Source organism: Hippopotamus amphibius, chromosome 2, assembly GCF_030028045.1.
Source record: "Hippopotamus amphibius kiboko isolate mHipAmp2 chromosome 2, mHipAmp2.hap2, whole genome shotgun sequence".
In the NCBI taxonomy this organism is placed as follows: Eukaryota; Metazoa; Chordata; class Mammalia; order Artiodactyla; family Hippopotamidae; genus Hippopotamus; species Hippopotamus amphibius.
The window spans coordinates 3,032,159-3,053,704 of record NC_080187.1 but is presented as its reverse complement, the minus strand read 5'-3'; the positions used below and the strand labels follow the sequence as shown (position 1 = coordinate 3,053,704).

The 21,546-nt window shown below is 68.5% G+C and overlaps 1 protein-coding gene across 3 annotated transcripts in view; it reads right to left on the bottom strand.

The window, feature by feature from the left end:
- Window positions 1–21,546, bottom strand: part of RXRA (retinoid X receptor alpha) — a 95,029-nt gene that overhangs the window by 17,630 nt on the left and 55,853 nt on the right. For 2 of the 3 annotated variants that reach the window (XM_057720445.1, XM_057720446.1), the window contains exons 2-4: window positions 7,815–8,080; window positions 1,974–2,124; window positions 1,348–1,527 (exon numbers count right to left, since the gene is read on the bottom strand). In XM_057720445.1, coding sequence (XP_057576428.1) covers window positions 1,348–1,527; window positions 1,974–2,124; window positions 7,815–8,080 — 597 coding nt within the window. Of the gene's footprint in view, window positions 1–1,347; window positions 1,528–1,973; window positions 2,125–7,814; window positions 8,081–8,287; window positions 8,304–21,546 lie in introns of those variants that run through there. The other variant, XM_057720447.1, reaches the window with a different exon arrangement.

The window sequence follows — 21,546 nt, the reverse complement described above, 5'->3', positions numbered from 1 at the left end:
TCTCCGAGCCACGCACACACTTCCTCTGCCCTCTTGCTGGCCTAAAGAACCGAGGTCTACATTGGAAGCCAGAGGCCCAGGTACCAGCCCGACATGTGACCTTGGACAAGCCCTCCACCCTCTGGGCCTCAGCTTCTCCACCTGCACAGACAGGGCGGGGCCAAGTCTCTATGAAATACGCGCCCAGGCCAGGAAGGCCCGGCAGGCGCACACACAGCCCAAGCTGGCCCCTCAGCTCCGGCTGGAGCCCAGGAGGCGCCCCTCTGTGGGGTCCGCGGACACACCGCCCCGTGCCAGGGGCTGCTGCCGAGTCCCCCATCACGCCACTGCACTCCACACGCGTGCGGCCTCGCGGCCTCAAGGAGCAAACCCTGCAGGACCGCGTGGCCCTGCTGAGGTTTCGGTTTCTCAGCAAGAACAACTGGGGCTGAAGAGACTTTAAAAAGTGAAATGAGATGAAAACGGCAGTCCCCACAAGAGGACGGTCCTCGGTGGGGAGACACCGGCCCGGGGACACCAACAGGAGCCAGCGGGCAGGAGGTGGACACACACCAGCAGCACGTGGACAGCGGGGCAGCCACGGCGGAGGAGGGACCGCGCGGGCCCCGACCCCGGAGGGCACCTCCCAACCCCACGGGGCTCGGGCTCAGGACTCAGAGGGACGGGCCCCACCCCACCCCCCAAGCTGAGACGCACACCAAACCCCAGAGAAGCCACCCAGAACGCAGGAGCCACCAAACCAGCCCCAGGGAAACCGAGGCCCACAGACGGCAAGGGGCTGTGAGGAGCCCACCCTGGGCTCGGACCCAGGACTGGCTGGACAGCTGGACGATTTCCACAACCTCAGGGGCGTGGCCTTCCGTGCCACCCAGCGCCACCCACCCCCAACAGACGTTGTCAATCAAATGCTGTCCCAAACCCAAGGCCGAGAGGCCTGCTGCGCAAGTCCCTCTTCTGCGAGGACCTGGGGTCCCCAGGAGGAAGCACAGCCCGGGACGACCTGGCGTCCAGCAGGCCTGGGGACGTCCTGGTGGTCTCTGGAGTTCCCCGCCCCCCCCCCGGATCCGCGCTGTCCCCCCGACGGTCTCCGTGACCGCGCCCTACCGAGCAGCGGGAGCTGAGCCCCAGGACCCGCGTGCACCCGCCCTCCAGGGCTTGTTTCATTCACATCCCACCCCCCACCCCCAGCCTCAGCCCCCGCTGCGACCCTGCCCCGGCCCTCCCGGAGCCCACGCACTCAGCCGGGGCCCCTAGGACCTCGCAGAGGCTCTGAGCGACGCCTGCCCCTGACCGGGCCGGGCGCCGTGCCCAGGGCAGGGGGCGCGCAGCCCGCCCGCCGGCGCCCACCTTCGCGCTTCATGCCCATGGCCAGGCACTTCTGGTAGCGGCAGTACTGGCAGCGGTTCCGCTGCCGCTTGTCGATCAGGCAGTCCTTGTTGTCCCGGCAGCTGTAGGTCAGGTCCTTGCGCACCGTCCGCTTGAAGAAGCCCTTGCAGCCCTCGCAGCTGTACACCCCGTAGTGCTTGCCTGCGGGCAGGGCGGCCGTGAGCATCCCGCGGCCCCTGGCGGGAGGGGCTCGTCCTGCCGGGGCGCGGCGGGAGCCGGCGCGGGAGCGCGGCAGGGCTGCACCCCGGCCCCGCCGAAGACCCGGACCCCGGGGTCCCCGCCCTCTCCGCACCCGAGCCGGCGGCCCCGGGGAGCTCGGCCATCCCGCCCCGGGGACGCCGGGCTCGGAGGCGGGACGCGAGGGCCCCTCCGCCCGGGGCGCAGGCCCGCTGCCCCCTCACAGCGTCCCCACCACGGCTGCCTCCTCTCTGGAGGCCCCCGGACCACCCTGCCGCTCCCCGGCTCACCGCCAGGGAAACACCGGAGGGTCCCGCGTGAGCGGCTCGGAGCTGCCAGCGGCCCCCCTCCCCTCGCTGGCCGGGCCGGGCCCCTGCCTCCCCTCCCGGGCCGCGCCCTCGGTGGCTGACCTGAAGACCGGTCCCCGCAGATGGCACAGATGTGCTTGGTGAAGGACGCCATGTTCCCTGAGGGGTGGGCCGGGACTTTGAGGACCCCGTTGAGGCCCAGCGGGGGCTTGATGTCCTCGCTGCTGCTGACCGGGTTCATGGGCGCGTTGAGCTGCGGGGGTGGGGGGCGCCGGGGTCAGCCCTGGCAGGCTGCCGCCGGGCGCCGGGGGCACGGAAGGCGCTGCCGCAGCCCCCCCTTACAGAGAGGGAAACTGAGGCTCCGAGGGGGGCTCCTGCCCCGCCCAGCCCCGCGGAGCGCCAGCTGGATGTCCGGCCCCACTCGCCCACCAGGCTGGAGGCTGTCCTGCCCCCGGGGCCCCGCCCCCCCGTGGGACCCCAGGCTGGAAGGCGGACCCGCGAGGGCTCTGCTCACACCCCTGTGCCTTGCCCACCTACACAGGAACCGCCTGGCATTCCTGGGCGGTCCCCCGACAGGACAGTGAGAGTGCTGGGACCCTCTGCTCACGCAGGACCTTTGGGGACCCCCCAACCCACAGATGGGCACAGAAGCCTGGTCCCAGAGAGCAGACAGGAGAGCCCGGGTCCACCCAGCAGGCCACCCTGCCCCAGCCACACGGGCAGGGGAGGGGGCTCGGATCACGCAGACTCAGGAGAGAGGGAGGAGACAGCATCCCCCTACACACACACACACACACACACACACACACACACACACACACACACACACACCCTCCGCGCACCCCCCACCCCCGCCCCCGCCATCCAGACGCTGCGCCTGGAGGAAGCGTGGGAAACTCACCGGTCACCCTGGCAACAGCTGCCGCTGCTGCAGTGACACAGCAGTTTTGGTTCCGCTGTGCCCACCCCAGCTCTCCCGTCAGCGCCAAGGGCCCAGAGGTGCTTCCCACGGCATCCTGCAAGCCAGCCGGTCCCCACAGGCGCCAGGACGCCAGCCAGGCAGCCCCCCAGCACCCCAACTTCTGCAAAGCCCTGACAGAGGCAGAAATCGGGTCCCACGATGTCTCTGGCTGGACAGCAGTCGCCACGCTGCCCCCGGGTAGCCCTGGGCCGGGCGCCTCCTGCACAAGGGAACCTCATCCCCTTCCTTCCCCGTGGCCCCCACCCCTCCTTCTCATGGGACAGGAAGAGCTGGGTGCTCAAAGCACACAAAGCACACGCCATCCCAAGGGCCGTTTCACACCAGCCCCGGCGCCCCCAGGGGTTCTTCCAGCTCTGGACTGTTCTGGGTCCTTCTGCCCACGTGGGCCCTGAGGCTCCGTGAGGACGCTGAACCCCACAGGACTCGGGGGGCTGCAGGGAGGCCGGGAGGCCAGCTCCGGCCACTCAGGGCTGTCAGGACGCAGGAAGTGGGGAAGAGGGCGTCCAGAGGACCCCACTGCAGCCAAGAATCCCTTCCCCGACCCACAGGGTCTGCAGGCCTCAGGAGTGCCTCCCGGATGAGAGCATCAGCGAAGCAGGGGCGCCGACTGTTTGCCAAGCGCCACTGCGCACGGGCTGTGCCACGTGGAAAGTCCCGAGAGATGGCAACTGCCCTCCCCTCTGCAGAGCGGACACGGCGGCTCAGGGATGTCAGGGGATCAGCCAAGGGTACACAGGTGCTACGTGGCCGAGCAGGTAGAGCTCAGGCCTCTGGCAGTCACGCGCACCAAGGGGTTCCCCGCACACTATGGAAGGGGTGTCTGGGGCCCCAGGGGCCGGGCCGGCCCAGAGCTGCTAGGCGATCCCACCCACCCACCCACCCACCAGACCGTCCACTGAGCGCCCGGCCAGGCGCCCAAGGCCCCGGAAAACATGCCCTGCCCAGCCCACAGAGCTCGCCGGGGTGGGAGGAGGACGGCCACAGCTTCTCGCGGGGATTCTGCCTCCTCCACTGTGACTGTGGGGAAATCATCTCATCGCTCTGGGCCTGAGGTTCCCCGTGTGAAAACTGCAGTAACACGCGTGCCTCCACCCGAGGGCCGCCAACAGGATGACACCGGATGACACAGGGATAATCAGGCAGCAGAGCTCGCCAGCCCGGCTTGGGGCGCAGCAAACAGCCTCTGCATGAGCGCACGGGCTTCAGGGGCCGCCGCCAGGCCAGCTGGGCCGCGGACAACGGAAGGGGGCGTCCAGGCAGAGGGGCTGCCTGAGCAGACGTTTGGAGGTGGGGAAACCAGAGGACGACTGGGAATAGGTCAGGAATCGGTGCAGCCGGGAGCGGAGGGTCAGCAGCGAGGCCCGGCGCAGGTCCTGAGGGGCCACGGAGCACATGCGAGCAGGAGGCAGGGCCGGAGGCTGGGCACGGGGCCTCTCAGGGCTGCGGGAGCCCGCCCGCGGCTCCACACAGCTGGGCCCGCTAGGCAGCACCGAGGAGAGGAACCTGGGCTTTTCCTCTTTCTGCGGTTGCCCAAACCACGTGGGGTGGGAAGGGGACACCTGTGATGTGTCCCAGGCCCCAACGTGCAGGCCCTGGGGACGGGTGCCTGCCCGAGGCCAACAGGCAGCCGCAGCAGCAGGGAAGGAGCTGCAGGCAGGATGCGTGGAGCCGTCTGTCACGGTCAGCGTCATGGCTAAGCTGGCCCCCAGGCCACACGCTAAGGGTATCCCTGCCCTCCCAGGCTCAGGCTTCCTTCCCGTGGGCACAACAGGCAGCCCAGAGGCTGGCTGCCCTAGGAGACCCTGCACGTGTGTGGACAGGCAGGCTGGGCTGTAGCCCCACCCCCGGCCTGGGGCCGCCACTTCCCTTCTCTGCCTCCCCTGGTGGGTCCCAGCACGGCCGCCAGGGCAAGGCTGCAGGGGACGGGGCTGCTCTCCTCCCTCCCCAGCTGCAAGCTGCCTGGCCTTGGACTGGTTCACAGCTCCCAGGACAGAGCACGGGGGGCCTCGTTCTGCCAGGCATGCACGCCTCCCCAGTGGGCTCCCGGCCCCCCACCTCTGGGGGCTGGCTCCCCTCCTACACTCCGTCCTGTGTCCTACAAGACCAAGGGTGCCAACGCCCCCTCTGGAGCCTGAAGACTCCACGGTGTGGCCAGGGTGGGGGCCCCGTCCCATTTCCCCTTTCATATCCTTGGCATTTATTTCGGTTCCCGCAGAGCCTACAGGACTTACTGAAATAAGCGCCCGGCTCCGTCAGGGCCCCCCAGGTCTCTGTCCTGCCCCCCCTCCTCCACACCCACCACGCCCTTCCTCCCCGCCCCACGCTGCTAAGGCCAATCACCCCAATCACCCGCGGTCAGGACGAGGGGGGAGGCCCTTGGCCCCTCTGGCCTCCATCTGCCCATCAGGGCAGGGGGCAAACCCTGTGCGACGCAGATGGCCTGGTGGACCCCCCATCCCAGAGGCCTCCCAGCTGCGGTGCCCACAGTGAGGACAGGCAGGGCCCATGCAGCTCCCGCCCCGGGGAGGCTCACCAGGCTGGTGAGACCAGGACACCGAGGTGCCCACACATGCCAGGCACTGCGGGCAGGCTCCAGGACGTGGTGCGGAATGCGCCCCGGGCCCTGGGCTGAGGGAGAGAGGCAGGACAGCTCGGGCCACAGTGCCTGTGGTCCAGCCCGACTGCCCAGATGCCCCCTGCCTGCATCTATGTCCCTGCAGGGCGAGGTCACGCGGGGGAGCCCTTGGGGGTGTGGATGCCCCGCCCACCCCCGGCAGAGCACCAAACCCTCCTCGAACACAGCAGGAGTCAGAGCGCCTCGCTGGTTCCGGCCCTGTGCCTCTGTGGTTGTGGTTTTGAGGCAGGGATGTGGGGGCATGTCCCCCCTTGAACTCCACCCACACGTCCATGAACATGGGAAACCCCCAGTTTCCAAGACAAACTGCTGAAGCCTAGAAGCTGAGCTCAGCGCCCAGGTGCCTAGGGGCCACCTGTCCTGTCTCCCAGGCCCCCTAAGGGGAAGGGGTGGAGGCAGGGGTCAGGGGGGCTGAGGCTTCCCCAGGAATGGTGGCCGGTGCCCAAGCCCAGGGCTCAGACCAGGGCTGAACCAACAGCGGCCTGACTGACCTAAGGAGGAACAGGCAGACGGCTGACCAGCAAGGCAGCAGCGAATGTCTGGGGCACACTGGGTATTCTCCCCACCCTCAGCCCCTCCCAAGCCCCACTCCTGCCCTCAGCCCCTCAGCAGCCCCAAGGGACCTGCAGCCCCTCGCGCACAAGCAACTCGCCTTCAACAAGTGCCCACCGTGCGCCGGGAACCTGACTGTGTGCAGAAGACAACAGGACAGGATGGACGTGGCCCCAAAGCCCCGTCCCAGCGCCGCCCCACCTCTGCTTCCAGACAGGCTAACGGTGCCAAGGGGCACCAGGCTCTCCCAAGGTTTGGGGCGCATCCCTGCCACCCTCGGGTCCTGCCTCTGCACAGCCCCCGCTCCAGGCTCCACACCCAGGCTCCTGCTGTACACGCGCCCGAGGGGCGTGCAGGGCAGGCACCGGGCGTTGGGGCCAGCAGTGCCGCCTCTGTCCCAGCTCCCAGGGGACAGGTGCAGGCCCGGGTCTCGTCGTCCCCCTCACCAAGCGGGGTCTTGCAAGCAGCAAGGATTGGGCTGCGGCGGCTACGCCCATAGGAGCACGGCCAGGTCCCCCGTGCAAACGCCTCCGGCCCTCTGCCTGCTCTGGAAGGCCAGGCGTCGTGAGGGGCACCCGCGGCCCTAGCTCTTCTGCACCCGTCCTCCAGGGACACAGGGGCTGAGGAGGTGGCCCCAGAAGAGCCAAGCTCCGCACGGGCCTGGCCCATGGAGCGGGAGGGCTGTTCCGGAGGTGGCGCGGCTCCTCGGGCAGCAGAGCGCCCACCGGACACACGGACACGATTAGCCGAGCAGCTCTGGGCAGTGGAGCCTGCGTGGAGTCCCTCTCTGGCCAGCTGTCCTGCAGCCCCATGGAGATGGCTCCCAGAGCGCCCCCCATTGGCCTCCTCTACGGAGGGCCTTCCTCACTGGGGGGGCCTTCCGCTACAGGGATGACAGCTGGACCCAGACGTGAACGACACTCAGAGCAAAGTGAGCCCCACCCATGTCAGGAAGGAGTTTGAGCCCCAGAAAGAGGGAGGACCCCAGAAATTCAAGCAGGTCTCCCAGGCACCCAGTGAGAAATCCACCAGGAGACCACCAGAGCCAGGAGAGATGCCCAGCGGGGGCCCGGACACTCTGGGCAGCTCCGCGGGGGTTCAGACAAGAAGCACGCAGAGGAGGGGGCGCCAGGCCTCAGGGGTCCCCACGGCAAGAACTGGCCGAGTCAGGCCCGCCAGGCGCCAGCTGCTTCCTGATCTGGGCACAATCCCGAAAGCCAGACTGTCCAGAGAAGCATCTGCGCAAACAGGACCAAGCCCGGCAGGTGAGCTGCAGCCTGCGTGGGCCTTGGGCCTGGCCCCCCAAGAAGCGAGCGTCTGCCCGAGCCTAGGGGTCCAAGCAGGGAGCACTGAGATGCCCCGTATGGGGAAGGGCCCAGGCCTGGGCATGAAAAGGGCAGGCCAGGGGGCGAAGGGGCTCCAAGGAGGCGGCTTTAGCCGGAGGACCGTGCAGTCCCCACCCTACCGAGCTCTGAGTCCTAGAGGCGGGGAGCCCCCCTCACACCAGGGGGGGCCTCGGTGGCACAGAGGGCCGGCAACGAAGCTCGGCTGCCCACCCCCGAGGGCCACAGGCGCAGAAGTTGGCCAGACAGGGGCTCCAACCCAGGCGAAGACCGCCTCTCTGACACTGCTTCGAGACGAGAAAGGTAGAAAGGACAGCACCTGCCTCCCCCCACACACCCCCCCCCCCCCCCCCCCCCCCGTCCATCTGATGCAGGTAAAGCCAGGCCCCGCCCCTCCGGCCCAGCAACCCCCCACCCCGCCCCGCACTTACCTGGGGGCTGCCGGTGCCGAAGCCCAGGGTGGGCGTGGTGGGCACGGACATGGAGTGCGGGCCCATGGGGGAGCTGATGACGGAGAAGGGCGGGCCCATGCCGTTGATGGGGGAGCTCAGGGAGCTGATGGGCGAGTGCAGCTGCCCCGGGGAGCCGAGCGAGGAGCCCAGGCCGGGCCCCAGGGAGGGATGCAGCGAGGGGGCCGCCATGGAGCCGCGCCCCGTGGGGGAGTTGAGGGAGGAGGAGTTCACCTGGGTGGAGAAGTCTGCAAAGACAAGAAGCCAAGGAGGCCGGTCAGGAATCCACCCCGACTGGCCCGCCAGCTCTCCGCCATGGCGACCACACCAGGCCGTGGAATGGCGAGGGACAGCGCTGGGCAGGGCCCCGGGCACCCCCACTGCCATCTTGGGCTCCCCGGCAACCCCAGGCCGGGCCAGGCACGCCCAGAGCTCCCCTCCAGGCAGCGCCCCACCTCGACCAGCTTTAAGGTTCAGACGCAGGAAATCCAGGCTGACAGCTGCTCGCAGACGCCGACCTGGGCAGGGAGCCCAGACGGCCGCCCCTCGAACCCTCGGCACCCCAGGCCTGTCCCCCTGGAATGCCTGGTGGCCACGAGTTGCCAGCCCCCCTGCCCACCTCTCAGGGGGTCAAGGTGAAAGTCGGGGGATAAAAAAATAATGAAGGAGCACCCACTGTGCAGCAGAAACCACCCTCGGTGTAGGTGACGTGCGGGGTTAGGAGGCGCAGAGCCACCCTATCACCCCACGTCACAGCTGGGGAACTGAGGACCTGCGTCCTGACAGCGGCCCACGGCAGGGAGGGCCCAGCACACTGCCTGCGCCTGCTCAGATACCCCAGCAGCGGTGGCTGAGACACCAGACCCCCAGGCCCCTCTAACTCACGGGGCCCCAGAGAGGCACGGCTTCCTGTGTGCCCAGGCCTGGCGGCGTGCGCCTCGGGGCGGGGGAGCTTCCAGGCGGGCCTGGTGGAGGGGGCCCAGGTGTGCGCCAGGCCTGGGGAAGGGCAACCCGCAGGGGCTGCGGCCAGAGGCCGGGACCTCCCACACACCAGCCTTTCATGCCAGGAATTTCAAAGCCCCACTGTGCACTAACTGGGCCTCCTCTCCCCACCCTGAAGGCTCAACAAGACACTTCCCCAGGAGGGAGGCTCTCGGGGCGGGGGGGAATGCACCGCCCTGGGGCCTGAGCAGACCAAGGGGAACTCAGAGAGGTCCAGACAAGGCAGCACGAGCCGGAGCTGCGGGCCACGGCAAGTCCTGAGTGGCAGGGTGCCCTGAGCAAGGCCCCTCCCTGGGCCTCAGCCTTCCCGTCTGCAAAATGGTCTCTCAGGCCCTTCCTGCCAGGCCTGCAGGGATCACACGTGCTTCTGAGAAGTCGAGCGGGCCACGGGAGCGACGGACCGGCCCCCGTCCACGCAGCCCCCGGCTGGGGGACACGTCCTGCCTGCACCACCCGACAGCTGCAGGAGGACTTCGCTGGCCTGAACCTCGGCGTGGCTGTGCCCTGGAGTCCCCTGAGCGTCCCCTCGGCACCAGGCTCGGAGCAGGAAGAAGCCTCGTTTGTGCCTTGCCCCAGAGCCCTGTCACCCACTTCGGTCACCAGTGCAAACTGGGGCTCGGGGACACGCTGCAGGCAGGACACCAGTACCCACAGGCAGGGCCGGCAGACCCGACTCCGGCCAGAGCCAAGCTCTCCTCCAGCACCCTCTGAACTTGTCTGTGGAGGTGCTGGGCAGCGGCCAGCCTGTGGTGTGGGGTGGCCCCCACAGGCACACGGAAGGCTCGGCCAACCCGGGGGGACCCCCTCCATCCCGCAGCCCCCAGCTCTGAGGGAGGAGGGGGCCTGGAATTCCAAGCCGGGGAGCGGGGGCCTGTCTGCCACTGCACCTGCAAGAGAGCCTCCTCGGATCCACCTGAACCCTCGCCAGGCACAGAACCTGGGAATAAACCACTGAACTTGAAAGCAAGAGCTTAACATTCCAGGGCCAGACGGCGGCACCTGTAGGCAGAGATGGGTACTGCAGACCAGCCCTATTAGGCACGAAAGTCCCCGCACCCACGTGTGGGTGCCGCCCGCCCTGCGCCCAGAGGTCTCCCCCAAGGGCTGCGGGAAGAGCAGCAGACACCAGGCCTGTGACCCTGTCCACCCACCTGCAACAGACAAGGCAACGGGCACAGGGCAGGTGCAAAAGTTGCCCACGCACGCCCCCAAGCCTGCAGCTGCCCCTAGGCCAAGCAGCCGCTGTTCTGTCCACCAGGCCCCTGGGACACCTGGCATGCCCACTTCACCTGGTCCTCAGCCGCCCGCTCCTTGCATGAGGAACCCTGAGCCAGCTGGTCCCGGTCCAAGCCCACTCTCCGGGTCGCAGTCTAACACAGGCCCCTCCCCTGTGTTCAGTCCCGAGAAGCGCCCCTCTGACTTCACGGGGGAGGGGCAAGGAAAGCAAGGTGGACACTACAACATCCATCCTGCAGGCGTCCCCACCTGAGAGCACGGGGCCCACCGCTGGGGCTGTCGATCGGGCGGGGTTCCCAAGCCCAGCCGTGCGTCCAGAAGCCCGAGGGCCTGGCCGCCCCAGGGGAGCCATCACGCCGGGATTCCTGCAGCTTCCCCACCTCCACCCGCTGCCCGGCAACCTTGGGGGGCCTGGAGGGCTGGGAGTTGGAGGAGAGGACATGGGGGGTGAGGGGAGGGCTGCTCTCCTTAACGGGCAGAGTGCAGCCAGCAGCGCCAGGGGCCCGGAGCCTTTTGGGGCCTCGGCTGCTGGCCGGCCACACCTGCGGGCTGGGGGAGCTGGGCTTCCCGCTCACACAGCTGCAGGGGCTCCCTAGGTCCACACTGGGCCCGTTGGACCTGAGCGGCTTGCTCAGTCGCTCACTGCTCCCTGGCAGGAAGTGGAGGGAGAGGCAGGAGAAAGCTTTGGCCGGAAGGAAGGAGGGAGGAAGTGGCCCCTCAGACTCACAGCTGCCAGGCTAAACCCCAAAACTTCCACAGCCCCCAAGTCTGAGAACCCTGAGGAGGGAACAATGAGACGGAGGGGAAACTGGGCAGGAGAGGAGAGCCGGGGGCGGGGCGGGGCGGGGGGGAGTCTCCGGAAGAAAGGGAGAGGCCGGGGGAGGGGCACCAGCCTCTGGGTGCAGCTCACCCCCCAAATGCGAAGGTGGCGGCCTGGTTCCCAAGGCCCGTCTGCATCCTCTGCGCCCCATGGTCACGTGTACAGCAACTGCTCCAAACCAGGGGACTACGAGCCCTGGGAGAGGCCACCTCGGCCCACGCCCACCTCGGCGACCCCCGCTGCCCCCAGGCCCCTACTTTGGGCCCTTCCTGTTGACACAGAACACCCACAGCAGACACTTTCCCAGAGCCTGGGTGACAACAGAGTCTTCTGGAGTCTGGCCAGGAAGGGAACATTAGGAAGAAAAGAGAAAAATGCCTACTAAACAGCCCCTGCGGGCAGAGAGGCCCCCGCCCCGCCCTCCACGTGCACGAAGGCTCTGCCTTCTCCAGGCCGCTACCTGTCCCCACCCACTGATACGCACTGGCTGTGACAAGGCGCGAAGTCATACTGCGGACTTGCAGCGGACTTGCCACCAGCGGTCACCACACATGTATCTGATCCTGGGCTGCAGGACACCACGCTCAGGCCCAGACCCCACCCTGGAAGCGGCTGACACGCAGCCCTCCCCATCCAAGGGGGCGCGTGGGGCCTCTGAGGGAGGGGCAAACCCAACTGCTGAATCCTTCCCCCCCCCCCCGCCCCGCCCCCAGCAGAACCCGGCCTCTCCAGGTCTGAACCCTGCACCTCACGCCGCTCACACCCTCCATGTCCCCTGGGGCCAGCAGCAATCCATGAGCCTCAGGACTCTGGGGAAGGAGGCCATGGCCCCGGAGCTCAAGGGCCCTCCACAGAGAGGCAGGCCCCGCCCAGGCTGGGGGACATCCCGGCAGCCCCAACACGGGCAAAGGGACTTCAAAGAGCTGCCAGGTTCAGTTCAGGAAGGCTTGCAGGGAAGAGGTGATGGACAGAGCTCTCTCTTGGCACAAGAAGTGTTTCAGGCCACAAAACTGACTCTAAAATGCAAATACCTGGAGGCCAGGAACGGAAGCCCCGGAGCAGAGGTGCAACTCCCTGGAATGCTCAGTGCCAGAGCAGGAGGGCAGTAACCTCTGGGCCCCAGAGTACGGGGGTGAAAACAGTCACAGGTAGTGAAGTTAAAATAAAGAACGTTCTCAGGTCACTGACAAGGGCACAGGCTGCTTCTTGAGGGGGTGAGTTCCCCGTCGTAGCTGTATGCAAGCCACCACTCAGGAATAGCCAAGCCGGTGGCCCCTGAGGTCCCTCTGAGAGAGGGAAAGGACATGCCCCCAGCCACAGTCCTGAACTGCACGGGCTCCCTCCAGAATGCCCACAGGGACCCTCCTGTGCCCCCACCCCCCACCTGGACCCCTCAGCAGGAAGCCGGGGAACCCCCACCAACTTCCTTCCGGCCTCTGCCAGGCAGCCAGGGAAGGCGGGGGAGGTGGCAGGAAATACCAGCCCCACTGCGGCCAGCCGGCTGGCCCCGGCCGGGTGGGGGTGAGGCCCTGGGCCTCCAGCCCCTCCTCGGCAGCCAGGGAACCCCCCCCCCGACTCTTGGGAAGGGGAGCTCAGGGCTCCTCCACGGCCTCTGTGAACCTAAGGGCCGACCAGGGCAGGGACCGAGCAGGCCACGGGCAGGGCCGAGTGCCCAGGCCACGCATCCCCTGGGATAGGAGGACACGGGGCGGCCCAGCAGGAAGGCCCGCGGAGGGGAGGAACGGGCAGCCCAACCGAAGCAGCACGGGGAGGGCTCCCGTGGCGCTGCAGTGAGCAGGGACTTCAGCGAGGGCCGTGCCGTGGGACAGCGCGGAGCTGGGAAGGGGGCCAGGAGGGGACGGGGCCCACAGGGGTGACGAGAGCTCCCAGGGAGCCGGCTCCCGACCCCACGAGAACAAGGACAGGCTCTGAGCACAACCGTCCGCTCCCCCCACCCCTGCCTGGGGACCCCCCCGGAACCGAAACCCCACAGCGGGGAGCCGGCGGGCCCTCAGGAGCTTCCTGGGACGCCCACCTCCAGACCCCACCTTCCGGAAGGACTGCTTCCCCTGCCACCCAGGGGAGGCAGAAGTGGCAGACCGGCGGGGACTGTGGTGGGACCACGGCGCGCCAGGGTTTGGGGGAAGCTGGGGTGGTTGGCACAGGGGAGGGGGAGGCAGGAAGCGTCCGCAGGCTCCAGAGGGTGAGGGAGCTTCAGGAACTGGGGCGGGGCAGAGGGGCAGATACGGCCCGACAGGGGTGGTGCTGGCCCTGGTGGGGAAACGCCCAACACTCAGCTTCCCCTTCTGTAAAATGGGTATGCAGACAGCAGAGGCTGCTGTGATGACCCAGAGGAGTAGGCCCCATGAGCCCTTGCGGGGGAGGGTCCCAGTGCAGGCTGTGTGCCTGCAGAGGGTGGGCCTGTCACCTCCACCCCAGGGAGCGTGGCCAGCTCACTGCCTCCGGCCCAGTGTCGGCTTACAGCTCAGGTGGCCTGGGCTGACATTTCAGCTCCTCTGGGGTCACCCTGCCCTCTCCCCAACCAATGTCCCCAGCCCCAAATCTCAGCCCCCCACTGAGGAGGACACAGGTCAGCTCAGCCCTTGTATGTGATCAGGAGAAACTCCCGCCTGCCTCCGGCCCTCCCCCAAGAGCCTGGGGCCTCAGAGCGGGGTCGGGTGGGAGCCCGCCAGGCAGGCAACCTCAGGGGCCCCGACGGAGAGGCCCCCCCCAGGCCCAGCAATCCGCTAGCCCGCAGGGGCCAGAACTCAGGTCCCACCTCCACACCAGAGCCCAGGCTGGCCCAGACCCGCCCAGATCCCAGAGGAGAGAGGAAGAGGGGACACAGCGACCGAGACGAGCATCCCTTCACCCTGCGCCCCACCGCTCGGACGCCCGCTGGACACCCGACGGGCTCCACCCCTGCAGGCCGCGTGGAGGGCCCCAGCTGGCCTCTCCCAAGAACTGCTTCCTAGAGCTGCCCTGCCCAGCCCTCTGTGACCCAGGCAGGGACGCCGGGGGCAGGCAGAGTGGGCGCGGAGGGACAGGAGGGCACTGCCGAGGGAGGGATGGGCACCACCACTCCACCAACCTCAAGGCCGAAGAGGGGCCCGGAGCGACCAAGGCTGTGGACCCAGAGGACAGAGGCTCCACCGTCATCACCACCGTCACTACCACCATCACCAACACCACCATCATCCTCACCACCCAAGAGACTCCCCCTGGACAGACAGACAAAAGGCTGAAGCCCGAGGAGGCTGATGGTGACACTGAACGGCTTTTGCCACAAGTGGCAAAGGCACACGGTCTCGGGGTTCTGCTGGCTGTCCTGAGCCAGCCGGGGCTGGCGCGGGGCAGAGGAAGGAACGGGAAGTGGTGGCAGCCGCCCTCACCCAGCACACGCGTACTGCCTGGGGGCACCGTGGTTGGGCCCAGTGGTGGTAGGTGTGGCTGGAGCCCCGCCGCTGCGGGGGAAGTGGGGAGCACAGCCAGGAGGAAAGGGGGGCAGGAGGGGCTCCCTGTGACCCGTCAGCCCGTGCCTGGGCCTGAAAGGTCCAGGAAAGAGCTGAGCAGTGACAGCACCAACGCCCTGGGGCGCTCGGGCCAGGGTCTTGGCAGGACGCTGCCCCCCCACGCCCACCCTCCAGAAGCTCACGGTCCCAGGGGCTGGGGCCACAGCCTTCATGCAGGGCCCAGCCGGAGGGTCAACCAAACGTGTCCGCACCACCCTCCCCCCGCTTCCTGCAATGCGCACTGCCACCACCCACCGGGCCGGCGGCACTCGGACAGATGCCCGTGGAGGGCACGACCTGGGGGTACCCCAAGCGCTGAGCCGCACGCTTAACGTGGGGGAAGCGCTGCTCCAAGCGCCACGGTACCGATGGGGGATCTGCGTTGCAGAGCTGCAGCCACTCCCCAGCGCTCCACAACTTAGAGAACCGTGCTCAGGGGGAGGCGCTCGGTGGGGGCGCCGGGAACACGCCCTGCCCAGACACCTGGGGGCCTGGGGCCGGTCTCCCACCAGAGCCCTGCCCCCTGGCTGCGTCACGCCCCTCTTCTCCAGGCCGGCCCAAGTGTGCCTGGTGTACAGGAAGAAGACCCACAGGCTGCTCACGGCTTCAGGATAACGGGGACCAGGGCCTGCTGCTCGGGCCCCTCCCTCCTGGCTCCGTCCTGCACGCTGCACAGATGCCCCAAAGGCTGGCTCCGGAAATGTCAATTCCCCACCTTCCTCTGCCCCTGCCCCGTGACTCCAGGGCCTCCGGGGCCTCAGGGCACGGCCGGTCGTTCAGGAGAAGCCAGGCGATCACAGGCAGAGCCAGGCCCTGGCAGTCCTGTCCCCAGAGGCCTGGGGAGGGTCAGGGGTCAGGACGGGCAACCCCTGGGCTGTGGCCGCGGGACTAGAGACCCAGCCCAGGGCCAGGTTCCCACTGGGCGCTGTTTCTCCATCCATCCAGCAGGATGCCCACCCCAGGGGCAGGCCACACAGCCACCTGGGGCCCCCAAATTTGAGGCTGGTCCTTTCAGGAGAGTTCCAGGGCATCTGACTTTACCAAGAGATGCCCCGCTATCCCCACCCCAGAGACAGCTGGGGGACAACGAGGACTCCTGTAGCCTCACTGACATGACCACTCGCCCATCCGAGGGTCCCAGGGTGAGAAAGGCCCGGCCCAGCTGGCACCGAGAAGGGCATCAGGAGAACATGGGGACAGGCAGTGCCGGCTCAGCCCCATCCAGCAACGCTCCCCCCATCTGGTTCCAGAAAGGGGCCCCCCCGTAGGGAGGCTGCCAGGTGGACGGAACACAGGCCCACCCGCCAGGAAGATGCCAAGGGACAGAGAGAGAGAGTCCCCAGACCTTGCTTCCAACCCCGTGGCCGGAGGCCCTCGGCAGGCCAGCCTGCACCCCTGCTTTGCCCTCCCCTCCCCTGGGCACAGCGGGCAGATCACCCTGCTCTGCAGCTGGACAGCTGGGCCCGGCCACCTGCTCCGTGGCCTGACACGGGCTGCCCAGGGGAGAGGCCGGGGAGGGGCAGAGGCCGAACCCCCAGGCCTGCTGGAACCCCCAGGGGAGGAGGCACAGGCACAGAACGCGGGGCGGGGGAGGGGACACGAGGGACGGGGCCACAGCGCAGCGGGGGAGCCGGCCGCAAAGAACCTGCGTGCGATGCCGTGACCATCGTGGCCTCTGCACGGTGGAGATCCCCACACCCACGGCCTGTTGGCGGCCCGGTGGCTTGTGAACCACACACACCCCCCACCCCGCCCCCGCAATGAAATCAGAGCATCCAGAACGCAAAGCTAAGAGTTTAAGGAGCAGCCCTGTGCAGCCGCCCCGGGGCCGGCAGTGACCACAGGGGCTCCGGGACGCCTGGGGACGCGGGAGTGGCTCCGTCCACCTGCAGATGAGGAAGGGGCTCAGGGAGGGAGGGGCATCCCCCACACCAGAGCCTCCAGGGCCCCCGATGCTCCCAACAGACCACGCTCTCACACAGACCCCACCCCGGCCAGCCTCGGCGGCCAGCACAGAGTTCCAGGCCGGGACCGGTGCCGGCAGGGATGCCCACCGTGGGGACCACGGGCCCAGGGAGCCGGGAGCACGCTCACCTCTCCAGGGCCAGGCAGGGGCTCCCGGGCGCCGCAGCCTCGCGTCCAGGCAACACCCCTGAACCGTCCCCAGCACCTCCGGGGCGCCGGCCCAGACGGCGGGGGGTGGGGAGGGGGGAATTCCTGATGAAACCCCGCCTGCTCCACGGCAGCCTGGGGGGCGAGGGGGCCCCGAGCCTGCGGGCTGGCTGAGATGGTTTCTCTTCAACAGGAAAAGAAATGATGCTTGTTTCATTTTGAGCCGTGTGGCTCTGGCTGGCTTAGGGGCCCGCCGCCCAGCTCTGTCGTGGAACACCCGTCCTTTCCACCCCCGCCCCGGCTGTTTTTCTCTCTAACTTTCTCACAGCCCCGCCTGGGCGCCGGGCACACGCCTGCAGACACTCAGGCCCAAGTTCACCGACACCCTGCCACCTGTGCTGGAGTGGGGGGGTGGGGTGGGGCCTGCCAAGTGGCCGGCCTGTCCCGCTCCTGTGGAGCGATCGGTCACAGAGAGGGGACGCTCCGGACGCAGCTCCTCTGGGCCCGGGGAGGGCTGGCCTCTCCCGGGACGTCCCCAGCCCTCCCACGCCCCCCGAGCATCGCCACTTCTCGGATGTGGGCAGGGATGCTCGGCACCTCCAGGGCGTGGTCGCCAGGGACCACGCGATGCTCGGCGGGCAGGCCAGGCCGAGACCCTGGAGGGCAGAGCACGGGAGCGGCTCCCGAGGGGCGCGCCGCGGGCTTTCTGAGACCCCCGCCGCCACGTGGGCCGCGAGCCTGGCCCCTCAGCACCCTCCCCGGGGCAGAGGCTCACCCGCTCCGCACGGACGCAGCCGGTGTCGCCAGGCGGGTGCCCGTCATGTGCAGAGGTGCAGATGGCAGGGCCTCTGCAGACGGGAGACAGGGCCTCACCCATGAGACAGACCGAGACTGGGGCATCCGCCCACGGGAGCGGGGCTTCCCCATCTTCGGCCGTGGCGGGGGCGCCTCCCACTTGGACCCGCACGGCGGGGCGACCCTCCTGACAGCTCCGCTCCGCCCCCAGCCCACCCCTGCTAAGAGCCCCGCCAGCTCCCCCCTGCCCTGGAGAGGCCCCCTCCCTCACAGGGCAGCCTCCAGGGCGGGGGGGCGGCGGCAGGGGGTCAGCGCAGGCTGGGGCTCCGAACCCCTCAGGCCGTGTCCCCACCGTGCCGGTTCGGCAAGGGCCCCGGGGGGGCTGGCAGGATCGGTTCCCAAGCTGAGCTCCGACCCCCCCCAACTCAGCCACCCCTTGGGGACCTGCCGTGGGCCCGGCTCTGCCCTCCACTTGGCCCCCAGGCCCCCAGAGCTGAGACCCGGACGCGGCCACCGCAAGCACCCTGGCGGCAGCCAGCCCAGCCACGCAGCCCCCGGGGCCCCAGGCAGGAGCGGGAACGGCCCGACGGCTTGAGAGCCTCTCCCTGGGCTCAGGGGACCCTGGCCTCCGTCCGCACAGCACTGCCCCGCAGGGTGCCTCTCTGTACAGACGAGAGCCTCAAGTGGCCAAGCTCAGAGCGGGCCCCGGCCAGGCCGCAGCCGGCTCAGCACGCCCTCCCCATGGCCGTCCCCCACATCAGTCACTCGGCAGGATGGCCACCGCCCACTCGGTCACCACCATCACAGTCCCCAAACTCCGAAGCCCGCCCCTGCCTCCCCAGCACCCCCGCCCCTGGCCTTTTTTCTGGCCACCTGGGGCCGGGACCTCTGCCCGTGCACCACCTGCCTCAGTGCCCCTTCCTGGCCCTCTCCGCCTCGCCAACAACCACAAGCAACCCCGGGGGTGGCCAAGGCCAGGGTCAGTGGGGGCAGTGAATCCGGAGAAAGTTACGTTTCCACTGCCGCCTCGTGCCCTTGGGGCTGCCTGCCAACAGCTTCCACGTGCAGTCTTGAACGCAGGGCGGGGGCTGGGGCTGGGGGCTGCCCACCAGGCGACCAGCCAAGTGACCGGCATGCACTCCCAGCGGCGGGGCCACGGCGGGGGGGCCCCAGTGGCCCGCCCCGTGCCCGGGGGGGTGGGGCAACACCAAGGCCCGGGGGGCACACGCCAGGCCGGCAGCCCTCGGGGCAGCCGCGGGGAGCGGAGGTGCCCCTCAGCACCTGGCGGGGAGGGGCGGGGGCCCAGAGCCGTGCCTTCCGAGGCGCCACATCCACCCCGATCCTCCACACCCACACGCGGTCCACGGAGCTGCGTGGGGGGCAGGGCTCAGTCCCTCCCAGGAACGCACGGCCGGCTGGACGGCACCTGGCCCTGCGAGTGGGCCGCTGTCGCCTGGATCACCAGAGAAAGCGCAGCTAACACAGCCTCGCTCTGCCAGAGGCCTTGAGTGCCACACCCGCGCCTACCCAGACCCAGGAAGACCGCAGACCCCGGCCCAGGACGACCCCAGGAGTCAGAGAGAAAGCCGAATGCACGGAAACCGCAGCCACCACCTCCAGCAGCTGAGAAACCTCACGCGTCTGCCTCCAGGAGACGCCCCGGCTCAGGGCCTGGTGACTCGCCGTGACCCACAGCGCTAAGGAGCGCTGCGGACGATCCCCCAGGGAACCAACCACCAGGAAGAGCGAAGAGCAGCAGCGAGAGATGCCAGGTGGGAGACAACAGGAATGAACGAAAAACCGCCCAGCTGTCCAGCAGCCAGGCGCACGTCCAACGCAGGGAGACCCAAACACCCTGCCCTTGCGTCCTGCACGTGGCCCGACAGCGGTCCCGGTCCCCCGCGGGAGGCGGGCAGCACACCCTGTCGGCCCTGAATGCCCACGACGACCCCTTGCCATACACACAGGCCGCAACAGCCACACACACACACTGTTTCCAGCTGAGAACACTGGACGGCACGTCCACACGTCCCCCCAACCTGAGAGCACAGAGCCGGGCACAGCAGCCCAGGGGGTCTCCACAGGAAGATAGTTTTGTATGGTTTTACATGTTCCATCACATCAAGAGACGAACTGACCCGGAAAACTCTCTTTCCCGCACCCATTTTACAGACAAGGACACCAAAGCCAGGAGCTGAAGAGGCCTGTCCAGGGTCCTGCGTGCTGGGGTGCCTAGTCCTTGCCCTTGAGGAAGAGCTGCCGGAGGGGTGTGAACGCAGACCCCCACCAATGCCCCCAGAACAGGAAGGCAGAGCCCCCGGTCCAAAACACAGGCCACAGAGCTCTCTGCTGCAGCAGGACAGGGTCTTCGAGGAACCTCGGGCTCGGAGACTCAGACCTGGAGCGAGCCTTCGCGGTCACTCAGCAAGGATGGAGGACACCGAGCCCAGAGACGCCCGGGGGCCAGCCCCAAGACAAGTGTGCAGGACAAGCACACCCTGAGTGACCGTCCCTGACATCCTGACCAAGCAGAACGTGGGCAAGGCCTGTAAAAGGCAGGGTAGGGCAGGCAGCCCCCAGCCAAGACAGCCCTGCGCCGGCGGCAGTGTTCTCGTTTTGGGTTCGAGCTCCAACACCAAGTGGTTCCCAGAGACCCCCCAGCACAGCTTGCCGGGCGTCCACACTGTCCACAGGGCGTGAGGGAGGCCAGGCCGCGGCCCCGTCTGGGGAGCTGCAGGCGAGGCACCCTAGGCATGCGGGGCTGAACACTCACAAATCACACCAGGGCTTTAAAAGGCCTGGACGAGCGAGGTGCTCCCGGCTCCCACCCCCGCCGCCAGGTTTTGTTGGAGCCCCTCTCCTGAACTGCTGTGTGGCCCTGGGGAAGTCACTTTATGTCTCTGGGCGTCAGCTTCCCCCAGAACCTGGGCACAGAGGAGCACGTCCTCCCAGGGACATCGATGACGGTCAGGGAGTGACCCATGTGGGCCCTGACACAGGGTGAGAGTGAAGAAACGGAGCTCCTTGTAACCAAATGAAGGGAAGTGGCCTGTGAGCCGGGTGGGGAGCAGGTGCCAGCCCCCCCATCAGCACGATGGGGGAGACTGGGACCCGCTGGGATTCCAGCCTCTTGCCTCCCCACAGGCCTCCTCCCTGACAGCCCCCGGCCCCACCACTGGAGCCAGAGCCAAGACCCAGGGGCAAGCTGGGCCCAGGGCCATCTGTCCATCTCGGGCCGGCTCCGGGCAGCCCAAGCCCCACGCAGCTTCCTCGCAGGGTGCCTGTGGCTCCCATAGCAGACGTTCCCCAAACCAGACCCAGGAGGACGGGCCGGGCCCGCTGCATCCTCCAACCAGACAAGCCCATGCCGTCTCCAGCCTCAGTTTCCTCCTCTGAAACAGGGGTAAGCCAGACCCCAAGAGACCCTCCGGGGAGCCTAAGGCAAGGAAAGGGAAGAGCCAGCCCCTCTCCCCTCCCCACCCCAAAACCCGCAGGCCCAGACACCCTCAGGCCAGAGGCAAGAATCAGGACACCAATTAGATGCCCTGAGCACGGCCGGGCACCACGCACGTGCTGGGCAGCCGCGACTTGCCCTAGACAGGCACTCTCCGTGGAGACACCCGGCACCGGCCCGGCTCTTCCCACCTGCCCCCCCCACATCTCCCCCTCCCCACATTCACCATGAGCGCCACGCCGCGCAGGCAAGACAGTGGCACCTCCCAGGCCATACCACCCCCAGCGCCCCCCAAGCCCAGCCCTCACCTGCCAGCCTCCTGCGGTCCCCCACCTGCCAGGCCAAGCCACCTCCCGAAAGAGAGGCCAGGAGGTGCAGCCTCATGGCCAGGGTGGGCGAGAGGTCCCACCACGGGGGCGGCCCCATCAGCCCCCGGCCCCCCGGCTCGGGGTCCCACGGCCTCCGGCGATGCAGCGTGGCGGGCGAGCAAACAGCCAGCGGGGAAGGAGCCCGCAGCGTCTCCACCGGCAGTCAGGAACCCGCCAGAGTGGCTGAGTTCCCCTTTCCCAGGGCCGCCCGGCCCACCACCCTCCCCCAGACACCTGTGCCCACGGGCGGCTCCCATTGGCCGAAGCCAAGTGCTTCTCAGAAGAGGACAGGGACCCCAGCCTCGTTTCCTCAATCTGAGGACCCTCTCGGCCTGCAGGTGGCGCGGCGTGGGGGACCCACGCCCCGCCAGCGGCCTGGCGGGGGGAGGGGGAGGCCCAGAGCGGAGTTCAAATT